The 22486-nt window shown below is 38.6% G+C and overlaps 3 protein-coding genes across 5 annotated transcripts; 1 reads left to right on the forward strand and 2 right to left on the reverse strand.

Annotated features, from left to right (window-relative positions):
* Positions 1 to 1310, forward strand: LOC140772402 (uncharacterized). Its single transcript, XM_073114458.1, has 4 exons — positions 1 to 239; positions 353 to 445; positions 542 to 674; positions 768 to 1310. The coding sequence occupies exons 1-4, from the start codon at positions 81 to 83 to the stop codon at positions 887 to 889; spliced, it is 507 nt and encodes a 168-aa protein (XP_072970559.1). The 5' UTR covers positions 1 to 80; the 3' UTR covers positions 890 to 1310.
* A 6806-nt stretch (positions 1311 to 8116) lies between these two features.
* Positions 8117 to 11217, reverse strand: LOC140772252 (protein SMAX1-LIKE 3-like). The gene is made up of 3 exons (XM_073114228.1): positions 9831 to 11217; positions 9487 to 9721; positions 8117 to 9385 (listed from the first exon to the last, which is right to left on the reverse strand). Exons 1-3 carry the CDS (start codon positions 11057 to 11059, stop codon positions 8315 to 8317), a joined length of 2535 nt encoding a protein of 844 aa, XP_072970329.1. The 5' UTR covers positions 11060 to 11217; the 3' UTR covers positions 8117 to 8314.
* Positions 11218 to 14054: 2837 nt separating this feature from the next.
* LOC140772437 (uncharacterized) lies at positions 14055 to 21756 on the reverse strand. 3 transcript variants are annotated; one of them, XM_073114508.1, is made up of 9 exons: positions 21664 to 21756; positions 19609 to 21507; positions 18869 to 18995; positions 18706 to 18776; positions 17886 to 18118; positions 17265 to 17351; positions 16182 to 16281; positions 14887 to 15082; positions 14055 to 14720 (listed from the first exon to the last, which is right to left on the reverse strand). In XM_073114508.1, exons 2-9 carry the CDS (start codon positions 21493 to 21495, stop codon positions 14254 to 14256), a joined length of 3168 nt encoding a protein of 1055 aa, XP_072970609.1. In that variant the 5' UTR covers positions 21496 to 21507; positions 21664 to 21756; the 3' UTR covers positions 14055 to 14253. The 3 variants fall into 3 exon arrangements, with proteins under 3 accessions (XP_072970609.1, XP_072970610.1, XP_072970611.1); XM_073114509.1 differs by lacking the exon at positions 21664 to 21756 and having other exon boundaries at positions 19609 to 21325; positions 21418 to 21475; XM_073114510.1 differs by having other exon boundaries at positions 14490 to 14692.
* Positions 21757 to 22486: the final 730 nt, after the last annotated feature.

Consider the following 22486-nt stretch of genomic DNA (forward strand, 5'->3'; position numbering starts at 1 on the left):
CCCAAAACCCTTCTCACTCGCCTCCTCCTCTTCCTTCCCTCTGCGCTCGCTCGCTCGTTCGCACTGATAGTAGTAATAAAATGGCGGAGTTCCCACCCAACCTCGACGACGGCGAGCTCTGGCTGCCGTCGGCCATCTTCGCCGACGTCGGCGTCTGCTTGCGTCACCACCACAACCACCTCCGCCGTCATGACGTCGCAGCGGGACATCCGCCGCCGAGCCGGGCTCCCCATTACGAGGTCGCCTTCGTCTTCTTGAGAACCTATTTCCCCACTTGGGTTCGCTTCGCTTCTGCCTCTCCCTACTAATTAACCTGCCTCCATTCTTTTCCTTTGCTATTTTTGGCAAGCAGGGGTTCCGACCGGGTTGGAGCCGGTCCGGACCGGAGTCGCATGGCGTCAGGCCGGTCTTCTTCTTCGCGCCGGTTAAGCCGGACCAGACCAAGGTGAGGTCCCCTTCGTCCTCTTCTTTGTTCTCGCTTGCTATTTTTGGCAAAGCTGGGGTAGTTAATGTGCTACCTACTGGGTTTATGAATCCATAGGGTTTGGGGAGGCAGCAATTCCCGGGTCAGTTCCGGTTCGTTCCGGTCCGGTCCGGTTTGGGTCGAGAATGCGGCGGGACCGGAGTGTTCCTGCCTCGCGTCATGGTCAACAACCAAGTCAAGAAGAAACCTAGTGAGTTTTACTTTACAAACCCTAACCTTTTCTTTAATAATCCATAAGGTTTAATATGCAAAATTCTAAAAAAAAAATCCATGTCTCCTTCAGACGACTTCAAAGGATTTGAGCAACGAAAGCAGCAGCAGCAGCAGCAGCAGCAGAGGCAACCAAAGAAAGGAATGCAATTCCAACCTCCAGAGTTATCCCTGCCTCAAGAATGGACCTATTGATAAGAAATCTTTTGTAGGTTGTTAGAGAGATTACTGGAGAGAAATAGCTTAACATGGAGTTAAAATAATTATATATATATATATTATATTATATATTATTGAGATGATGATTGTTTTCTTTGATCCTTTTTACATCTTTCCCTTTTGTCCCCTTATCAAACTATCTTATTATCCTCCTGCCTTGTTTGTTTTAGGACTTGAGTGTACATGTAAGATGGAATAAACAACAGCAATAAGATGTTTGGCTTGTTCTTGGTTTCCATTGCTAAGTTTCTTGGACTGCTCACTACTCAATGCCCACAAAGTGGAGGCAAGCCTGCAACTTTGAACTCTATAAAGATGCTAGCTTTTTCCTTCTTTTGGGGTCTGGGATTAAATTGGTGACATGAGAAAGGGTCTTGGGAGTGCATTAAATGGAGAGATTGTATATTTTTAAAGTGGAGCCAGCCATGCCTTAAGAGTTATGGTCCACTGTGTTCACAATGTCTGGGACAAGACAATTCATGGGATATAGTGCATGTACAGGGGAGTTCGTAGTTTTAAATTTGGACCTCTCTTTTGTGTTTGAATGGTGGCTGTAGCTGTGTCATTAGGGGCTTCAATTAGTTAGGGTGGTTAGTGTTTGGTCCCTTAATTTGGTGGGGCTGTCTTGTTGGAATGGGTCCTGGTTTGATGCCTGCATGTTTAGTTGTTTGGGGCTCAAAATCTGCATGCTGTTTTGTGGGCTAAGAATCCTTTTTCTTCAAATTAAGCTTGAAGCTTTCTATAACTTTACTATGTTTCTATGGGTTTGCTCCCAAGGAGCCAAAAATTTGGGTTGGAATTTGGTCTGATGTGCTTCAACGTATTAATCGGACACAATCAATTAGGTCAAATTAATCGGACACAATCAATTAGGTCAAATTAATCGGACACAATCAATTAAGTCAAATTATATGACTCATATGCATTGGTGCGCATCCAATAATATACTACGATAGAATCCGACATATCAAGCCAAATTTGGAATAAGATAATATTGGTTTATGATAGTAGGAGTAGGTGATATAAATGATTAAATTGACTTTCTTGTACTTTCCTAATTTAATTATATGCATATTCATTATGTTTTAGAAAAATAAAAAATATGTTAAAAAATTTAATATAGATTATAATTTTATTCCAAAGTTTGTCTGCTGGTAGTATTTTTACAATTCTATAATTTGATTTAATTCATCATAATTTATGCTATATATTTTATAACAAGTAGCATCCTATATCAAAATATATTTTACTATAAACATATTTAAATATATTACAAATTATATTATAATCGTATTATATTGTTCAACTTGAATCTAAATCCCAATATATCACCATCAATAATACATAAATAGGTGAGGGCAAATTGGTCATTTTATATTTAAAATAAGTGGGTAAAATATTCTAATTTTCTTTTATCCCAGCAGAAACCTAAGATAAGAAATCTAGAATAAAAGAATTTATTCTATTTTCTTATTCCAAAGTTTTATTTTATTTTAAAGTTAAATTAAATCGAGGATTAAATAATTTAGGCAAAATACAGACATCAAATGATAAGATATAAACAAAAGAGACTGATGATCACTTTGATAGGTTTTCTCTAATTTTATTTTCTTTTACGTACATTGGAAGATTACACCAATCAAACAAATTATATATGCCAAAGTAGTTGTACATGCAAACCAAAACATGAGATGCTACACTACTACCATTGCAACAGACAATAGCAACATGGAGATCAACTTCCAAATGCTGGAGAACAACTTCACCTGCGTTGCCTCTGAAGTGTAGAAATAGTAGTATGGATTGGATATAAACCCTATCTGCGCCGGTGGTGGAGGAGGAGGAGGAGACACTGGAGAAGAATTACTTTTCTTCGGCGAAGGCGGCGGTAAAGAAGGTGATTGATGAGGGGAGGATATCTGAGTAAAGGTAACCGGCGGCGTCGGCAGCGGTGGCGACGGTGGCGGCTTACATATCACAGGACATGTTCCACATTCACTTATACATAGTAGACTCTCGTCGGCCGGCGGCGCGGCAGCCGTGGCCACCGTGACCTCGTCGGCTTGCACATTTGTAGGTATCAGCAATATAGAGATTGCGACTGTGGACGCCAAAAACATCCATGTCTTTCTTCTGCTCTCCATAATCAAGATTGGTATAGGCGTATATGGCTCATAGTTTCATGGTGATGGTAATTGATAGGAGTTATAGATTAGCAAAAGCGTAAAGAACACTGATGGCATCTCTGGTTGCGATAGTGTAATCAAAAGGGGCTCGTCGGAGAGCAAAAGATGCTTGGCATGCATGGTGGCTTTGTCTTCTTTAATTGCAGCTAAGATTAGAAGATGCTTCTCTGTTTATATCATGAAGTAGAGATAGAAAACATCTTAATAAGTGAAATTAAAACTACCTACCAATCTCCCTTTTATAAAGGTAAGTCTATGTCATTGTCAGGGCAAGGGCATCGCTTGTGATATAAGACTTCCATTCGTGGTAGAAGTAAAGCAAAGAATCTACTCATCTAACAGCTTAAAAAATAATAATATTTGGGCCTCTAAAATGACTACAATACCTTTTTTTAAAAAAAATTAAAGTTTAGAGTGTAAAATAGTTAGATTAATTTTGTTTATTTAAGTTGCGTTTTAATTATAATTAATCAGATATTTGCTAAGATACAAACTTATAGTAGTTGAGATACATTATGGGTAGGGCCAATTGGGCCCTTGGCTGTGAATGGAAGACACTGTAGAAGGCCTTTAAGTGGATAGCCCATGGGCTTTAAATATATAACATTACCCAATTCCAAGCCCAATCAAATGGGCTTCCAACTGCTATAAAATTTATCCTACCCCTTTTGTTGAAGTGCAAAATTATCTCACCAACCCTAATGTTAATGTCAACTTCCTGTCAATATATATGATGAGTAGTGTTATTGTCTTTTGACTTTTCCTTACACCTGTTTATTGCTTACTTAGGATGCTTGCTGTCTTTGGTTGGTCCAACTATTGTATACTTTCACATCACCTCAAATGGATTTGTTTGGAAGAACAAGCTTTTACTAAGAAATGCCATCATCACCATCTACATATATATATATACTACTTAGGCCAGCAATCAAATTATAAACTTCGATGATCCTTCTATATATATATATTTTTTATTTTGAAATCATCCACTATCTATATCCCCTCTACCTTCGATCAGCTTGTCTTGGGATTGCTTCTTCCTCTTTGAACAAACTAATAATAATAAACTTGTTTACTCCACTCTCCACCAGTTCAATCATCCCCCACATGAAACAAAAAGCTCCAGTCCTTAAATATTCAAGACAACGACCCATCATCCCACAAAGGGCAAACCCCATCATTCCCCAAATTTTATTCTTTCCTCATGCCCATGCATCATGCATGCCTAGATTTACACTTGCTCTCTTCCTTTTTGACCGAGTCCTGTGCTTACCTCCTATGGGATTTGGATTAAAGGAGTTTTTGGTTTTCCTTTAAAGAAAGAAAGGAGAAAAGAAAAGAACCAAAAAGAAGAAAAGATGGTGAGCTAGAGAGGAGCACATGGATTGGTGCCTATGGGCCTCCTCCCTAAGAACTTAGGCATCATATAAAGAGAGAGACCCATCTCATCTCATCACCTTGGATCCCTCAATCATCACTTTCAAACTATGGGAATGCCCACAAAGCATTTGGGTATCTCTGAGTTAGGATGGAGTAGCTGTTGTTCAATCTTGTAGGGCTTCCTGATCCGAGAATTCCCTTACTTTGATGAAGGGGAAAGGAAAAGAGTTGGATGGAGACCCTGAGCAAAAGAGCCCAGTGCAAGCTTCCTTTTCTCAAAGTCTGGCAAAAGACTCAGAGGTGTGGAAACTTTGTCTCCATGCCTTTGCCCCTTTTGGTGTTGCTAATAGTGCCTCCTTTGGTGTCAAAGGACTATTCATCAGAGTTTAGCCACTGCAGCTATAGTTAGCTTCTCTTGTTATAGTTTAATTGGATAGCATATGATGCAAACTTTGATAGCCTATAAATGTGAACAGACCACAGATCTAGCTACAAGTACTGCTGCTTAAAGTTTATGTTAATATGCTAACTAATGAATTGTGAGTACATTGATGATCTTATATACTGCTTAGTATTGGTTATATATGGCATGTTCATATGAACTATACTGAGGTCTTAGCTACAGCTAGAGTTATTGATTCTCTTCACAGTCAAGTCGTTCTCACATACTGAATGAATCATGGTGAATAAATTAATGAACTCATTAACTTCATGTTCTGACGCGTCTTGAAAGCCTCCTTTATCGTCATGTGTAGTTTCCAGGGGCCCACATTGTGTCTTAAGACTGGCCTTTTAATGATTTGATGAACTGTCATGTCATAAGATGCTTTATTATTAGATGCATATCTTCTTCCATCAATTACGTACTTATAAATGGTCTAGTTGTATATGCTTTATATATAATCATGTATCTTTGTTTTCTTAATAAGCTTAAGAGCATTAGGCTTTAGTAGCTAGGCCTTTAACATACATAAAGATGTGATCAGCTTAGCTTTAAAAATGTAACGAAGAGGCTCTAACGACTTTGGAGGTTAAGTGTCTCATACTTTCTCTTTCACTTGGATTTAGGATCGACTTCCCATTACATTCTATTACCTTTGTGAAATTTTCTAAACGAATCTTGAGAAGGTTTTCTTTTTCAAGCTTGCATAGAGAGACATTGATTAGTTGGCAGCAACTATTCATCAAAATATGAGGGGATTTTGATGGAAGAGAAGATAATGATTTCTCCTGTCATCCTCCTACTAACAGTAGCACTAACGCTGGATTTCTTAGCTTATTCTTTGTGAAGAGCAGGATATCTTTGTTGAAAGTATATAATCTTGAGGGTTTTTAAAGGGTCTACAGCACTTTGAAAAGTATGCATATGCTAGCAGAAAGCACCATTATTTCCCAAAGACACACTGAATTAATACTAGCTGTGAATGTTGGCTTATCTGAGCTGATCAAAGATATCTCATCCCCAGTAGAGTACTCTTCGTTTACTTTGAGAGGGAGAAGATTTGAAGAACAGAATTGTTCAAGACTCTCGTATGACAATATGTGGAGGTCTAGTTTGAACTATGGAATCAGAAGAAAGAAAAGCTTTGCCAGAATAGTCATCGCATAGTATTGCCCATCATGAGATTATGGCAGCCTAATTGGATAACATACGAACAGCAGAAGCTAACTCGTGTGTTTCAACATTTGTTCATAGTTCAAAGAAGAATTACTTTATTTGGTTGTAAACTAGAACGGTAGTATAATAATTGACTCAAATACACTTTATTTGATACATTACTTGTAATATGTAATGCCTACTTAAGTAAGAAATGATATACATGAGTGGCAGGAGAAGGAGATAGATGGAAGAAAAAAAAAATTAAGTAGAAACTTTTAATCCGTGGAATGAGTTAAGTGAGTAATAGAAGAGTGAAAGAGAGAATTTTAAACTGATGTGTAGCATAATTTAATTTGAATAGTATTTTTAATTAGAGTGTGAATAATTTAATATTTTGTTACAAAATCTATGGTTCTTATGATTGCATAAATTCTAGGCTTTCTCATATTCATGTACGTTTACATATATAAATCTAAACAAATATAATATATTCCATACAAGCAAGGTATCATGGTCGTTGTTCATAGTACAACAGTATCTTTGTACTATGACCTTTTCATATTAACAAAAATATCCTCTTCCTTCAAAAAAAATAATGAAGGAAAGCATCATGTATGAGTTTAATGGCAAAAATAGATTCTTTCCATTTACCCTTTAGTCCTTCCACTTTGTGCATGGGCAGACTACGTAGACTGCTCTTTAAACACTGTGTGTGCCAGTGCCACCATTGTTAGTAAACTAATAGAACTAGAATATTCATAGAACAGTAGAAGAACATATATAACAGTGAGAAAGAAAGTAATTAATGGTTAACCATAGATTATATGTGTCTAAAAAGAAAGGGCAGGCACATGTGAGAGGTGAGTAGTTTTCCTTATATCTTGTCCTTCACATATGACATAATCCTAAGTTTTTTAAACCTTAATATTTTCCAAAAGCGCGACGCGACAAACTCGCAACTTATTGAGAAGTTGTACATTAGTGAGGTGTAAAAGGGTGGAGAAGATTATCTTTATAGGATTCTAAAGCAACCATCTTTAATGTCTAAAGATAAGATGCTTATCTTTATTTTGTGTTAATCTTTTCACACACCCACTTCTTTACAAAGATCATGAGAATGTTGGGTTATGAAATCGAAAGCAAGCAAAAGGGATTCCTTTTTTAAATCGCATCACCATGCATGAAAAGTTGTGAACTTTTGATATTTATTGAGGAGGATTGTGATTTTGCCTTCTAAAGTGGCTCTTCCTTTGCACAATCTATAAGTTATGAATCTTTCCTTCATACTTCCTTTGTAATAGTAACAGGCGCATCATCTTGTCATTTCAATAGATACTTAGTACTAAGTAATTCTCAAATCAAATATTGCTAGATTGTGTCTGCTAGTAGATGGATCTCCCCTCTAGATAGAAATGATCCAAATCAACATCATGGGAATTAGATGTACTACATAATGGGGAACATAATTAGAGCGTGTTTCTTCTTTTCTTCAACAATAAACGTACTTATGATCAGAAAGCTAATTGGATCATTTTAATTAGGCATAATATATATACAGGGAATCAATTGACTAGCACATATCTATTGTTGCTAATAATATTGTTAAAAAAAAAAAACTTAACCCCAGTGAGGTATTACTAGCAAAATCGTTTCTATGAATACGTAATTATGCATGCATTTCCTCCCAAAATAAAAAGGAATAAAACAAAATAAGGGGAATTAAACCATCATGACCGAGAGAAAGAAAAAGAAAGAAAAGAAAAGCAAAATAGAGTGGTTAATAAGAACATACAGCAACAGAGCCTTTTTTTCTTTCTCCTTTGTTCTTGTGAAAAATAAATCAAATTTATCATGGACTTCATCAAGATTTTTTTGTGCATTAATAGCTCAAAAAACTAATGTTTTCCTAGAAGAACACATGGCAACACCTATTGGGAGGTGATGAAGAAAAAGATGAATAGCCAATAAGTGAGAATAAATACTAACATAGCAAAGAAAACTTAATTTAGAAATTAAGGAAATTAATGAACACCCCCACATACCAATTCCACAAGATGAGTACTCCAAATGTACAAGTATCTCCTACCTTCTTAATCTAACTTAAGCCACGCAATCCCTACTCTCTCTCATCTCATAACCCAAGAAAATTACAAAGAACAAAATGAAACATACATGAAGATTGAAACAAAACCAAAGTACAAGAAATTAAGAAGTCCTTGAAGCAATACAACAGCATTACAGGTCCTGGGGCAACTTGAAGAACAATGCCTGGTCAACTGCTTCTAAAAGACCTACATCACTAAATGAACAATATTCTTGTTCGTCATCTACCGCGCAAAGATTCAAATCCAAACGCAAACATGAGCCTATCTCCTTCTCATCTTGCTCTTCCTTCTCTTCCTCACACTCCACCTTCTGCTTAACAGGAGGAGAACAAGCCCTAGACCTCGAATCGAAACTTTCACAGCTCAAGATAATAATAGCATCAGTAAGACTAGCTTCATCACCATGGTAGTTCTCTACCCTCCCGGTCTCAATCGCTTTCTTAATGCCAAGTTGACAATAATAGTCCACTTGCTCAATGTCTTCCATCAAGATAACGCGGTGTGGATTCTCGCGAATTGCTTCGAAAAGCCTGTCGAGATAGCCATGGCTTGCTTCTGATCTCGATCTTTTATTCCTGTGGTCATCGGTGGAGCTACATGAGGAAGAATTAACTCCAACCATGATAAAACTATTGTGAGAACCAAAAACTAGGGTTGCTAGTTCTCTAGCTATTCTCTCCTTTCCATCAGTATCACCTCCTTGGAAGAACATCCATGTCTCCTCCTTGGTGCAAGAAGTCTTCGACATATCTTTCCTCTTCATCATCCCTGATCTGCACCTGAGGACGGCGCTCGCAATCTCCGGAATGATATCCTTTTGCCGTGGCACTCTTTTCTCCAATGCGTTGCAAAGAGTCTTTAGGCTCTCAGCATTTAGCTCCTTAAACCTAGAAGTGCAATCCACCTCCATCTTCCCACTTGAAGAATTTGAATTAAGGTTAGGCTTTGTGTCATGGATTGTTGAGACATCGAGCTCAAGATCTTCATCGTCGGCCTCCAAACGCCAAGGGTGCTTGGCCTCGAGAGGGAGTAGCCAAGGCTTTTTAAAGCTAGAGTAGCGCTGATCATACGAAGATATTGAAGAAGATGGAGAGATTGAAGAGAAATTTAGAGTGATCTCAGATGGATGATGCTGGTTTCCACGAGTCGAGCTGCATTTGGAGTTCCAGTTATTGCAAAGATCTCTCATTTGGACACAGCCCTACAAGATAGAGCAGGAGAAAATAACTTTAATTATTCAGTACTCTTGAGCAGCTTTACATATATCTAGTATATAGGTACTATTGGATTTAAGAACACTACCTGATCATTTCTATTTGCTCGTCCTTTCTCTTCTTTATATTCCTGGAGCCATGACGGCAGTTTTGAGGAAACCAAGCTGTGGCTACTACAAGGAGTACTATTAGGATGGCATCTAGTCTCTGTGTCAAACTTGTTGGAGCAATCAGCACAAGTGAGTTGGCTCTCCACTGCACCATCCATAAAGGACCAAGAACTCCCATTCTGATCACTCCTCTTGGATTTCATCTTTGAATCACTGCAACGAGAAAAGAAGATAGCATATTAGTTAGTCAATAAATTAAGTAAACTTACAAATGCAAATGTTAGATACATATAGAATAGTTATCAAATTAACTTTTTTTTACCTGTCAAAATTTAGGCTCAAACCAAGGCTACCACAAGGGATGGTGTGAGTCTGAAGACCCCAAAGAGCTTCCAAAGAAGGATTACCAAATCTACACTTGATGTAGGTTTGATATGTCCCAACTCCCATGAGCCAAAACCTCCCAATCATTCCACTGCTCTCCTCCCCTCCCATTGCAGTACCATAAACCAAGCTCCTCACCTCCTTGATAACATGCTCCACAGGGCAGTAGCAACTCCTGCTCCCTTTCTCCAACCATCTATTCCAGAACTCAGCAACCCAACTGAGATCTTCCAATAGCAGCACGGTACCCTTTCCAATGCAATAACTCTTCACCAGGCACCTCAGCTCTCCAATCCTATGATCCACCTCCTCCCTTGACATGTGCCTAAAGGAGGAGATCTGAAGTGTTATGAACTGCACATTCTTTATAACTTCAGGCACATCTATTACTCCTTTGCTTATTCTATCCATCACTAATCGCACAGTTGCCTCAGTAGTAGCCAAGCACTCGCCAACTACTACAACTCTCCTCTTCTTGCTGCTAGCCAAGCAGTCCACAATGCTCATGACATCCTCACTCCTAACTTTGCCCACAGGGGTTGCTGTAGGGCTTATTTGAGGGGAGGTGATCACATCCTTGGGCTTAATGGTAGGATTAGGGTTAGGGTTAGAGGTGGGCGTACACATATCCAATGACACGGCCTGCTCCACGTTGCTCTTCACTTGTGTGCTGGAGAAGCCAGCCTCTCTCATAACCCTGGATACACTCGGGTCGTCTAGAATTGAGATGATGAGCTGCTCGAGCTCGATCTTGACCGCGAGCATCGGCTGCTGCTGGCTCTCGATCGATCCGCGCCTCTGGTGAGCTTGCGCTCTCTTGAAGGCGGCGACGAGGGCGTTAGATAGCGACGGCGGGGGGTGGTGTTGGCAGTGGTGGTGGTGGTGGTGGTGAGACGTTAGCATCGGCGGGGCCGATGTGGATGCCGGGAGGCGGTTGAGGGCGACGTTGAAGCACAATTCAAGGGCCTTGCACTGGAGGGGGTGGGAATGGGACTGGAGGCAGGCTGCCCGGAGTAGGCCGGCGGAGGAGGAGAGCATGGTGTTGGCCACGTGGAGGGGTGTGACTTGAGCGTGGCCTCGCCGCAGAGCTAGGGTCACCGCTTGCTTCACCACTGCTGCTGCCTCTGGGGTTAGGGATTGTTGCACTGTGCAACCTCCTGCTCTCATCTTGACAATAATTGTAGGACTTTTTTCTTTCTCACTTCTCGTCGTTGTTGTTGTTGTTGATGATGATGTTGAATTGGTGGAGATGGTGATAATGGCTAGTGGCAGAAAGAGAGAGAGAGAGAGAGAGAAGAAATGAAGTGGTTGTGTAGGTTAAGTTGTCAAGGTTTAAGGGAGGAGAGTGTGCTTGTGTAGGTAAGGGGGAAGTATATATGTATTTGGGAGCTGCTTTTCTTTCCTTTCCTTTTCTTTTCTTTTCTTTTCCTCTTCTCTTTTTGTGGGGGTTGGAGTGGTGGGATATAAAAGGATTTGTGAGAGCTGTGTACTTTTCTTCAAGGGAAGGATAAATCCTTGGTCCAAAGCTGAGATTTTTTTTTCTTTTTTTCTTCCTTTTCTTCTACTGGGAAGTAGATTGCATGCGCTGACACAAACAAATCCAAAGGTAGATCAGTTTTCTATCTCTCTCTCTCTCTCTCTCTCTCTCTGTCGTAATTATCTACAAGACTACACTCTCTTTCTCTGCTGCCAATTGGATTGAGTTCAGACGAGTTAAAAGTGTCAAAATGTGTATGAATTATCTAGAGTTAAGATTTAGATTTACATTACTACTCTACAAGAATGTCATTCGAATACTAAGGCCATCTGTTTAACATAGGATGTGAAATGAAAAAGAAAAAGAAAAAGCCTTCTCATACGCTTACCTCCTATAAAACTAAACCCTAATTAGTGTAGATTAGGGACCCAATTAAAGATGCTTAATTGCATGCAGCAGGAGGCATTAATTATAGTTGCACACTTTTATAGGAAATGGGATTCCCCGACATGAATGATGAGCAGTGGATTTATCTACATACCGATGCTTTAGGAGGGGAGGAGGGGGTGATCTGACGTGGACCAGTGACCTCTCATCTTTTGTCAGGGCCCATCCCCCTTCTACGAGCCAATGGCCGTGATCCTTTTCTGGATCTCTAGTCTTTGAGATCGAGGTGGGTCCGGCGTCCGGTCTGGCCTTGGAACGAATCGGGAACTGTGTACGGCCTTCTTCTCTCTGCACTCAAAGCATAAGGAATAAAGTGAACTCTCTCTAATGTCATTTGGATCTCCCTCTCCCTCTCTCCCTCTCTCCCTCTCTCTATCTTTCTATCATGCAGAGTTGCATACAATCATCAGAATTAGCCCAGAAAAGTTTAGGCTTTTGAGCATCCCCAGTTTGATCAGTTACACTGCTACAAAAGTTAGGGCAGTCATATGCTCTCTCACACAAACACACACTCTCTCTCACACAAACACACATTCTCTCTCTCTCTCTCTCTTGTTTAATTATAATAGGTAGTGAGATATTTAGGTGACAAAAGGTAATATCAACGAGGATTTATATCTTAGACTATACTTACTTCTCACATATTTACAGTTTATATAAATAGCATTCTTTGTGATATACTCTGGGGTTCGGTTAACCATATCATTGTTTAAACAGATAGCATAGCCAAAGAAATATTTCGTTAGTCTTTATTAAGCAGAAAATTTGTATATAACACTCTGCTTTATAATGTAATTATGGTTTACGCTCTATATTTTTACTATTTGCAAATCAAGTCCTCTGATTAAGCGAATACATGCAAAAAATACTCTGTGTTACATTTGAACTAACACCGTCATAATATTTCATTAAGTAAAGATATTTTATTTTTAAAATAGCTAAAATGATCTTAGTTTAACTTGGTTGAGGGTATTTTCATAATTTTCTTAGTTTACTTAACTTAACTTAGATATTTGGTTAAGTTTAACTAACTAATCGAACGGCAGGGTGTTTTTTTTTGCATATATTCACTAGAGCTCGATTTATAAATAGTGAAAATATAAGATGTAAACTATAATTTTATTAAAAGGTAGGGCGTTATATACAAAATTTTCTGTATTAAAAGCAAAATATAAAGGTCTTAGAATATTTTTTTGAAGCTTTGTAAATATGAATTCCCTTTGGCCGTGGCTCTTTTAATATATTTTTCTCAAAACATCATTTTGTCATATTTAATTTGCCTTATTGTAAAAGGAAAACAATTAGTTGCTTTGCTAACACTAATGCATTCCCTAAAAAGACACTTTAGACTACAAAAGGGCTAGTCATGGTAATGCGTATTAGCATCGAAAGTCGTGCTAATCTCTTTGGAGATGTATAGAATAAACCCTCGTTTAAACTTGCTAATTAGTTCTTTCTGTGCTTCTACCTTTCAAACCAATCCAGATCACAGTCAAAATAAACTTTGGTGCCATATGGTCCAAAAGACACACAAAGGACAAGCCCAATAATAGCAAGGGCCAAAGTTGGCTTGCAATGCTACAAAAGGAGTGCTTGGAAGTAAAATAGAAATTTAGATAAAAAGAAAGAAAGAATAGAGCTAAAGGTGATGCAAATTTTCAAATGTTAACGGTTACCGACTGTTCTTAAAGGGAAGGAGAAGTTCTTCCTTATGAACTTCTTTTTATCCCACACAATTAAACTCTTTCATTTCAGATCTGTCCTTAAAGTAAAGTACTCTTGGTGAAGGAGCATTAAAAGGGCTTATATGGCATTATCTGCCCAAAAGTTTCCTCGGTTTTAAGAATCGACTATGATTTTTTATCATGTGGTGAAAGGTGCTGTTCCTGACAACATAATCGAGTGAGAAAAATGTAAAGTGCTGGATGTGAATGAAAACAGCATTGATGAATATATTTGGAGAAAATGTTATGTTGTAATTCAGGAAGAATAGTAATGTAGTAAGAGGAAAGGAAAATGAGGCGCGGACCGCCCGAAAGAAGCGGTATGCAGGCTGGCATTGTCGACCTACTTCTCAATAGATAAATAAAAATCACGAGAAAAAGAGAGAAAAAGAAAGTGATAAAGAAAGTGCGAACGAAAGAGAAACATTAGAGAAAGGTTTTTAAAGTTTATTGGAATTCGCAAGGCGTATAGTATTTTCTGCACAATTCACATTCACAAAGTCCGTTTAAAAAACTAAGCTTAAAAAAGAAAGCAGAACATCAATAACATCATCCAAGTTCTACAACAAAATTAAAACCTTTGTGACCTCAAGAATGCTCTTTCTATTTCTAGTTCTTGCGAACCTATATTTGTAAGTTAGAAGAAAAGGGCCAACAAAATCTGGATGGAGGATGCTGGCACAACAAAACAAAAAGGATGCAAAATTGAAACATTATCTTCCGATTCTGAGAAGATTGTCGAACAATATAGTGGAATAAACTGCATCCCTGTGGGTTTGTGTTGCATCATTAGCATTTTGCAGACACATGTTCATCTGACTAGACAGAGGGGACATGCATCCTGGACCCATTTGATTGTCCTGACCAACAACCACCGGAGGATTGGAGAGTGGGAACGGTGTAATATTTTGTTGAATCGTCTCGTGATTTGTCAATGATGTATTACAGATAGGAAGGCCTCCGAGAAGGGAGCTATTCAAAGAACTGGATGTAAGAATTGATGACAACCCAGATGCAAAGCAATAATCTTGTGTCATTTTGCAGGCCTCTGGAGTGGTATTCTTCTCTTGCGTCATGCTATACTCATGATTCCACCATTCCACATCACAAGACACAGGCAGGTCTTGAATTCCCTGTCTGCTTTTGTCATGACTGACAATGTTATCAGAGTGCAATTTATCTGAAGAGAGAGAGAGAGAGAGAGAGAGAGAGAGAGAGAGAGAGAGAGAAGAGAGTACCACAGAAGCATTATTAAGAAAAACTACCAGGTGATAAAGCATTTGGACAACATTTTTTTCACTCATAACTAGAAGTAGCTGAAGTAGCAAGCCAAAGTATAAGAGTACCTTCTTGAACTGCTAATGTACTGCATATGGACTTCTCAAGAAGAGTTGTCTCTGCAAAGACCACCAGGCTTAAGTTCCTGATTTCATCTTTAAGTGCTGATCCCAGGGGCTTAAAGAAGAAGGATGTCATCCATGTTTTCACAAGATCAGGTATGGAAGGAATAATCAACTTCTCTACCCGTAGAGATGACATCATCTGTTAAAAAATTGAAAGGATAGGTTGAGTGAAAACAAGCAAGAAGAGACTTAAAAATTGAGATAACAAGGATGAGAATTCCAAAAGCATAATGCAATTAATTGTTGCTTATTAAATCTGTTCACATAAACGAAAACCACCATCTAGATATGCAAGTAAGAGCCCGTTAGAGTTGAAATTTCCATAGTCCTTTGCAGACAGAATTAATTTTAAGTCGAAAGTTGGAATATTAGTTACTACAACTACAGTCAAGGAAATATTTTCACAGTATGTGAATGAGATGCCTGGTTATGAAGCACACCCCTAACTATTAATCAGAAGATGACTACATCTCAACAATAAAGACAAACTTAAGTTGCAAGCCTGGTCAAAAATAAGAACCAAGAGTCATGATTGGGATACAATTAGCTTAATAGTGTGAAAGATGATCCTTGAACTGCTGGTGAGGCAAGTTGGGTATGTATTAAATGCCTTTTTCCATGAGGAGCTGAATTAGATGCTGAGAGATAGAGAGGACAGCCTAAGAAGATATGAGAGATAAGGCAGTGATGTCCTTTTTTAATGGAGTTATAAGTCTTAAGTTTTTCTCTTATAGGTTCAAGTACAGAAAGAAGGTGCAGCAAGATACTTGAAACTTGTATTCTGTGAGTAACATATGGCTAGAAAACCCTGAACAGTTCGTCTACTCATTCTGTGTTTGAAAATATTACAGTATCAAAAGGTTCATTTAGAGAAGTGATTGAAATAAAATCATAACAGCTAAAGAGGAATGCACGACCATGTCATTGACCTCTTGCCAGCATGGCTCATCAAAATTAATAGTTATATCATATTTTCCCATCCTTCCAACTTTAGATATATGTTCATGAGGCTAATATGATTATATGCAAGGCAGAATTTGTAGAGAATGAAGACAGGAACATTATCGACAATAGACTAGCATTCCTTCTGAAACCTTGAGAGGCTCAACATTTTGCAATTTAAAGCACTCAAATTTCAGTACAGTACTTTTACAAGAGTGGCAAAAGGCCCCCTAGTTTATGTAATTAAGAAACATAGGCATTTATTGAACAATAAGTAAAGAAAAATTTATGTAGACCTGTTCAACTGCCTTCATAAGACGAAGACACATTCCTTGTCTCTGGTATATCGGTCGTGTACCAACAAAAGGCATTTCTGCAAACTTTCTGCCATGAAACCTGCAAAAAGCCAAAGGTTGAAAAATTCAGCAGCACAATAAGAAACAAACAGAGCATGCTACATCAATACATTACCATAAATAATACTGAATGATAGAAGGATCATACTAAATAAGAAATATGGAATATGGATTAACAAAGAAAGAGCAAGGGAATAAGGTGGGAAAAAGCTTTAACTAACCTGGGAACTATTTTAAAGAAGTCAAGATGACTATTAAAATCAGAAGAGAAGAGGCAACAAATTTAAGAAACTAATAAGCTTCCTAATTTGTCAAGTTGGCCACATGAAAACCTTTTTATCCATTTACCATATCTTGGTGATGTCCTTCATCAGTTAGGGTCATCTTATCTTTTCCCACCCATCCATTGCATATTGAGATACTTTTAATCTTATTCTTTCTTCTCTATCCATATTTCTGCTGCTCATGGTATACTTGATCAATATCAGAACCGGGTTAAATAATTTTCTCACGTATTATTCTCAAATAGAGCCCACTCCACCAATCCATCTATCTGAATTCCTCATCCCAAGCTAAAATTACATTTATAAAAAATTTTGAGCAAATTTATTCCTATACTCAATTTTCCTAGCAAACTAGAGAGGTATGGTTTAGAGGTATATGCCTTCAACCAAAGACCCGGCATGGAAGTGGAAATACATAACTCAAAGCTGGATCAAGACTCCACAAAATGTATTCTATGCTAATATATGATTTGGTCAAGGAAGGAGTAAAAAAAAAATTAAATGTTCGCATTTGAAGGCTTGCAAGAAGTAGATAGGTTGTCTTCAAAGTATAAGTAAACAAGAAAAGATGAAAACAAGCCATAGATAATGCATTTTGAAAATCAAAACGGGCTGGATTTGGTCACACTAAGTCTGTCTTGGAGAAGAAGCCATGAAGAAAAAGAAATTATGAAGTAAGATTAAGTACAGATTCTTAGGCAAAGAGAAAACTGTTAGAAACACAGGAACAAATCCTAACCTCAATGTAGCTGCTGAAATTATTTCTCCATCCTTCTCTAGAATCATGGTGTAAAATCCTTCATAGTTCATTCGGGGAAAATTTGATCTGCATATGCAAAGACATTGTCGGTACAAAATTGTGACCCCGAAACATGCACATATCATAATACTAACTTACTAAGTTACTTCAGAAAAATCGAATAAAAAGAATGGCACACAGTCTCTGATATTAAAGATAGAAACTTACTTTGTGTTGAAAGCAGGATTGCAAATTATAAATTTGTCTAACACCACTATTTCTGTCAAAGTATTATATCAGTATATCATTTATAACATGGTATTTGCACAATACAGAACGAAAGCAGCCACATAACACCTTAACAGGTTCTTAAGAGGAAAAACAAATAAATAGGATTCCAACTAATCATCAAAACACAAAGAAGACCATTTTATACCTTGGAGTCTTAAAATCCATTTACAGAATCGAAGAAAGACTATTTGGTCATGTTAATAATTTTATAGTTTAGGCAAAAGTAGCACAATTGCACAAAATTCAGTGGTAGAATAAAAGCTCAGTGGTAGGAAGAACAAATCTAGATATTCATCTGTAAGTACATATATAAAGGTTTGAAAAGCTTACCCACAGCTGTAAACTGCTTGACAAATAATGTCTAGACCCGTTCTTTGATCCACAAGAGGAAGAAAGCACTCATTCAGCATGGAAAGAGCCATAGCAAGTTTCACATTGCATTCTAAAACAAATGACTTTGACCTGACTCCCTCATCCTCCTCAAGAAGTCTTAAGAGAGTCCATGAGAAACCATCTTCCATATAGTTTACAGTACCAAGCATATGCATTAGTTGATCAGCCAGCTGAAAACAAGCACGAGCATTGAGTTCAACCAAATGCAACTACAATAAGGTCACTATTATTATAAAGGGTAAATAAATATGACATTGACCAAAGGCTGGACCGCAATAAGCATGATGACGCTCTAGATTTGGACATATCTAATAGTTTACAACCATATTGTCATTTGGGATTCTCAACCAGGTGACAAACTGACAATATTTTATATGTCTACCCAAATTCTCTCAAACTTACTAGAGTAACTTTATAAGCTACAAAAGCATGATTTACCAAAACAAAAATTAGACTTCTATAAGTCAGATCAACAATGCTACATAACAAGAGATGAAAAGAAAAGAAAGAAGGGGGCATCGTAGTGCTTACGCTTTTACAAGTATAAGATATCTAAAGAAGCAATAAAAAACTAGTCCACTTCTACCACATCCTATAAGATATTATATCATCATATAGAGAAAAGGACCAATTGAGGAAATTTTAATCCCTGATGAATATAAAATTAATATCCTTTGCAGTTCTCCCCACAGAAGATTGTAAGACAACTGAAATTCTAGTGTATCCTTAAATGTAAAATGATTGAGCAAGCTTTTACCTGCTTGCAGTTCTCCCCACAGAAAAAATCTACAACATGCACCTTATTTTCTGATGCGCATTTTCTGTGATCTACAGAGCAATTGCCAGCCTATATCAGTCACCAAAATAGAGAAGATAAAACGCATCCAAGGAGTGACATACATGATCCTGATGTTACTTACATTTGCATCTACATTGTTTGCATGTCAACAATGTCAGCGTCTTAGGAACTCCATTTGGTACACACGCAGCTGCCATGCAGACTGCACATCTACAATAGGGGCAGTCCCAGCAGCCATCTGGAAGGGTCTGAAAGAAAATATCCAACAATTTAGAAGACTTACATTGGACTAGCAAGAATAGGAAGAATAGATAACTCTATACAAAGAAAAAATAGCAGTAGCTTATGATGCAGTTCTCAAAGTAACAACCTGAATCAATTTCACAGAAGACCAGAAAAAGAAAAAAAAAAAAAAAGATGACACAAAAGGAAATTGTACTATGTTAAATAAAAGTGTATGCAAGAAGAGTGATAAAAATAGCTTAAATGCAAAATCTAAATTTGCAAATTTATCCTTCTAAAAAAAAGGAAATAGCACATATGCTAATATAATTTTTGCATTCCCATGAGGGAGAGCATATATGCTGTCTTCACTTTCCAGCGAATATCAATTCAAAGGAGCTCCTTGCATGGGAAAATGCAAAAGATTGTTTACAATTGTACAGCATATAACACAAATCACCAGCATGTAACAGTTCACGGAAAGTGGATTTTTTTGTCATCATATATGAGAAGCTTTTAAATTTTCATTCTGTTAATTGTAACTTCTTGTCTAATGTCATTTGTTTAATTTTTCAACTTCTGAACTTCCAAACCACAATATTTTCTACAACTCGGTGCATCTACTAAATTTGCAACTACCTTAAGCATCAAACAGTCTTGATGGAAAGTAGAAGGGCAAGTATCACAGCAAATCAAGTGCCCACCATCTGCACAAACCCCACATATGTCATCACTAGGATCTGGACCGTCAGTGTCTACTCCCTGGAATCCAACTTTATTTTGTCTCTTTTCTTGATCCCAAGCTTCCCCAAGACACTGTAATAGAGTTTTCCCAGACAGTAGAAAAATGTTATCCCAAGGTTGGTGAAGATCGCTACCAGCATGGGATTCAAAGTCTAACAATGCCACAATATTCTTACAGCAATCACACATGATACCCTTTCGTTGCACAAAGCCACTTGAAATACTACTTGTGCTGCTCTTTGATACATACATGACCTTTTCATTTTCAGCTAAGGTGCCAGCATCAATTAGCCAGGATAATATAGTATATTTTGTTTCTAATGATATATCTTTGTGGTGGACCTGGTGGTCAATCTTCTCTTTCTGATGGACAATGAGACTGCATCCACATTTTCTCTTTTTCTTCTTTTCTTTATTTAAAAATCTACGGCCAGCTTGCTTCCTTTTAGTTGTTAATGGAGTGGAGCATTTTTCAGCAACAGACTTTTCCATCTCAACAGCATTTAGTCCAAGAGAGGACAATTCAGACCTTGGGTTCTTATTCTTTTGGCTTTTCCTAGCATTTTCACTTGCCAACTGTTTATGTGCATTTAACTTCTGGCACTCTGATTGCTTAGTGTTAACTTTCTTCGATTGCATTTCATCTGATAGAGGTGTGTGCCTCCCTCCCATATTGTCAAATGCACCGGAAATTGCTAACTTCTGCTTATCCTTCATTGTCATCCTACTTCTTGCATGTTCAGGTAGATATAGAGTGTCATCATCAGTCACCATTTCCAAAGCTAATTCATCATATATAGGATTGTGCTTTCCATCTATTCGCGTCGATCTCCTGAATACAGTATCCACTGCATTCTGTACAGCACTCTGCCTCCCACTAATTCGCAAAGACCTCCTGACTTCAGAAAAACTCCGATCATGTTTTGTGCCACTAGAAGTTTGGCCATTGTCTGTAATCAAACTCCTGCTTGAAACCATCTGCCTGGTTTTTGCTTTCTTAACCATGTTCAATGGTGCGACAGCTTGATTCATCCCTAGCTCTGACACTTCGCCTGCCTTCTGCGACAACTGCTCCCAATTAGTGTTATCCTGCTTTGTTTTATGAGATTTTCCAAGTGGCAGGGAAGGTCCCGCAATCTCTGCCACTGCAGAAGTTCTTATCATGGCGACATCCACATTATTTCTTCTGCCAATGGGGTTCTCTTGGTTAGAATTAACAGTAACGACCTTAGATTGTGGCAATTTAGATACAATCCAGGGACTTCCCTTATACTTGGAGGTGTCATGTAGAAATGTCTCAAATGCTCTCGGAAGTGAGTAGTAAGCAACACCAGCAGGAGATATATAGACATGATCATGAGACCCAGGTTGAATATCCACCTTCCAACCAAATAAATTCAAAAGCCTCACTAGATACTGCGGTGGGTGTCCCGATGAAAATGGAGCTACACCGCAGTAGCTAGTAGTTTCTGACGGTGAAGAATAATCGTCGCTAATTGGTGACCCTGCCTTCGATTTCTCTGCTTTGCCTGTCAAATTACCACTCTTCCTCACCATCTTCTCCGGCATCCAACCTGGATCATCCGATTCCTTCAGTAACCTTTTACTCATCCTACTTCCCGAATTCGTGACATCGACGGGGATCTCAGTTAGTCTATTATGAGAAAATTCTGAAGGCATCACAAGGGTGCAAGGATTACCCACCCCCACCGTATTATCCCGCAAGTTAAGAACCAAAAAAGAATCATTCTTACGGCCATTATCCGATTCCAGAGGAGCCATCTCCAACCAACACTGCCAAGAAAAGGAGAAATAAAACCTCTTCCCCACGATAACGGATTCAATAACGTGATAACAAAAAATAACTTCGATCTAAAACATGAAATCTTACGATAAACAATGGAAGAACGAACCAAACTTTCGATTCAAAACCTAGGAGAATCAGATTACCAGAGACGACGGGACCGATTCGTGAGAGGAGAGAAGAGAATCGGTTTCCACTCTCTTCTATTTTATTTTATTTTATTTTTATCTCCGATCGGGTTTCGCTCCTAAAGGCAAGCGCCATCCTGCATGCAGCTCATCGGCATTTATACTGGTAGCTTGTTCCGCGGATAAGAACAAACTTAACCGGTTCTTTCCTTTCATCCGTTCATATAGAATTCAAATCCGAATCCGATAAGCATATAAGCACACGTAACTAGGCTTGTCAAGCTTAACAAGTGGCTGGGGCTTGGCTCGAGCTTGGCTCGGCTAAAGCTCAAGTCAAGCTCGAGTCCGGCTCGGCTCAATCAAAGCTGAGCCGAGCCTGAGAAGTTAAAACAGACTCGAAATTTATATCTAGCCGAGCCTAAGCTGGAGCCAGCTCGTTTAGGCTCGGTATAAAAGGGTTCTTACAAAACCCTATTCCAACATGTCCAAATCCCACATCTATCCCTAGCCCACTTCCTCCTCCTTCGGCACCAAATCAACATTCTAGAGGGCGGTGATGTCGTAGTGCCGATCGCCTCCTTCTCTCCCTTAAGCTGTCGGTCGCCTCTTCTTCATTCGGCAAGCTCGAGGGAGATTCCGACAATGAAGGCAGTGCTGATCGGGCCACGGTAGTGACGGTGAGGATCCAAGAGCTCCTCGATCCACTTGCCAAGATGGATCTATTCCAAAATAGGCTTACTGCCAAGGTGGCAACGGCGATAAAGGAGGATGAGAGGATGAGGGCAACTGGATCGTTGTTCCGAAGGGCAATGATGCCGCGATGCCAACCGCCTCCTCTTCC

Source organism: Typha angustifolia, chromosome 12 (assembly GCF_048772165.1).
Source record: "Typha angustifolia cultivar Huaian chromosome 12, ASM4877216v1, whole genome shotgun sequence".
NCBI classification, from domain to species: Eukaryota; Viridiplantae; Streptophyta; class Magnoliopsida; order Poales; family Typhaceae; genus Typha; species Typha angustifolia.

Coding starts and splice junctions, on each gene's coding strand:
- LOC140772402 (XM_073114458.1), top strand. CDS start 81: ATGGCGGAGTTCCCACCCAACCTCGACGACGGCGAGCTCTGGCTGCCG. Junction 240..352: donor GCCGGGCTCCCCATTACGAG/GTCGCCTTCGTC, acceptor TTTGGCAAGCAG/GGGTTCCGACCGGGTTGGAG. Junction 675..767: donor CCAAGTCAAGAAGAAACCTA/GTGAGTTTTACT, acceptor TGTCTCCTTCAG/ACGACTTCAAAGGATTTGAG.
- LOC140772252 (XM_073114228.1), bottom strand. CDS start 11,059: ATGAGAGCAGGAGGTTGCACAGTGCAACAATCCCTAACCCCAGAGGCA. Junction 9,722..9,830: donor TTGAGCCTAAATTTTGACAG/GTAAAAAAAAGT, acceptor TTCTCGTTGCAG/TGATTCAAAGATGAAATCCA. Junction 9,386..9,486: donor GAGCAAATAGAAATGATCAG/GTAGTGTTCTTA, acceptor TCTATCTTGTAG/GGCTGTGTCCAAATGAGAGA.
- LOC140772437 (XM_073114508.1), bottom strand. CDS start 21,495: ATGGCTCCTCTGGAATCGGATAATGGCCGTAAGAATGATTCTTTTTTG. Junction 18,119..18,705: donor GTGGGGAGAACTGCAAGCAG/GTAAAAGCTTGC, acceptor GCTTGTTTTCAG/CTGGCTGATCAACTAATGCA. Junction 16,282..17,264: donor ATTTCAGCAGCTACATTGAG/GTTAGGATTTGT, acceptor GGCTTTTTGCAG/GTTTCATGGCAGAAAGTTTG.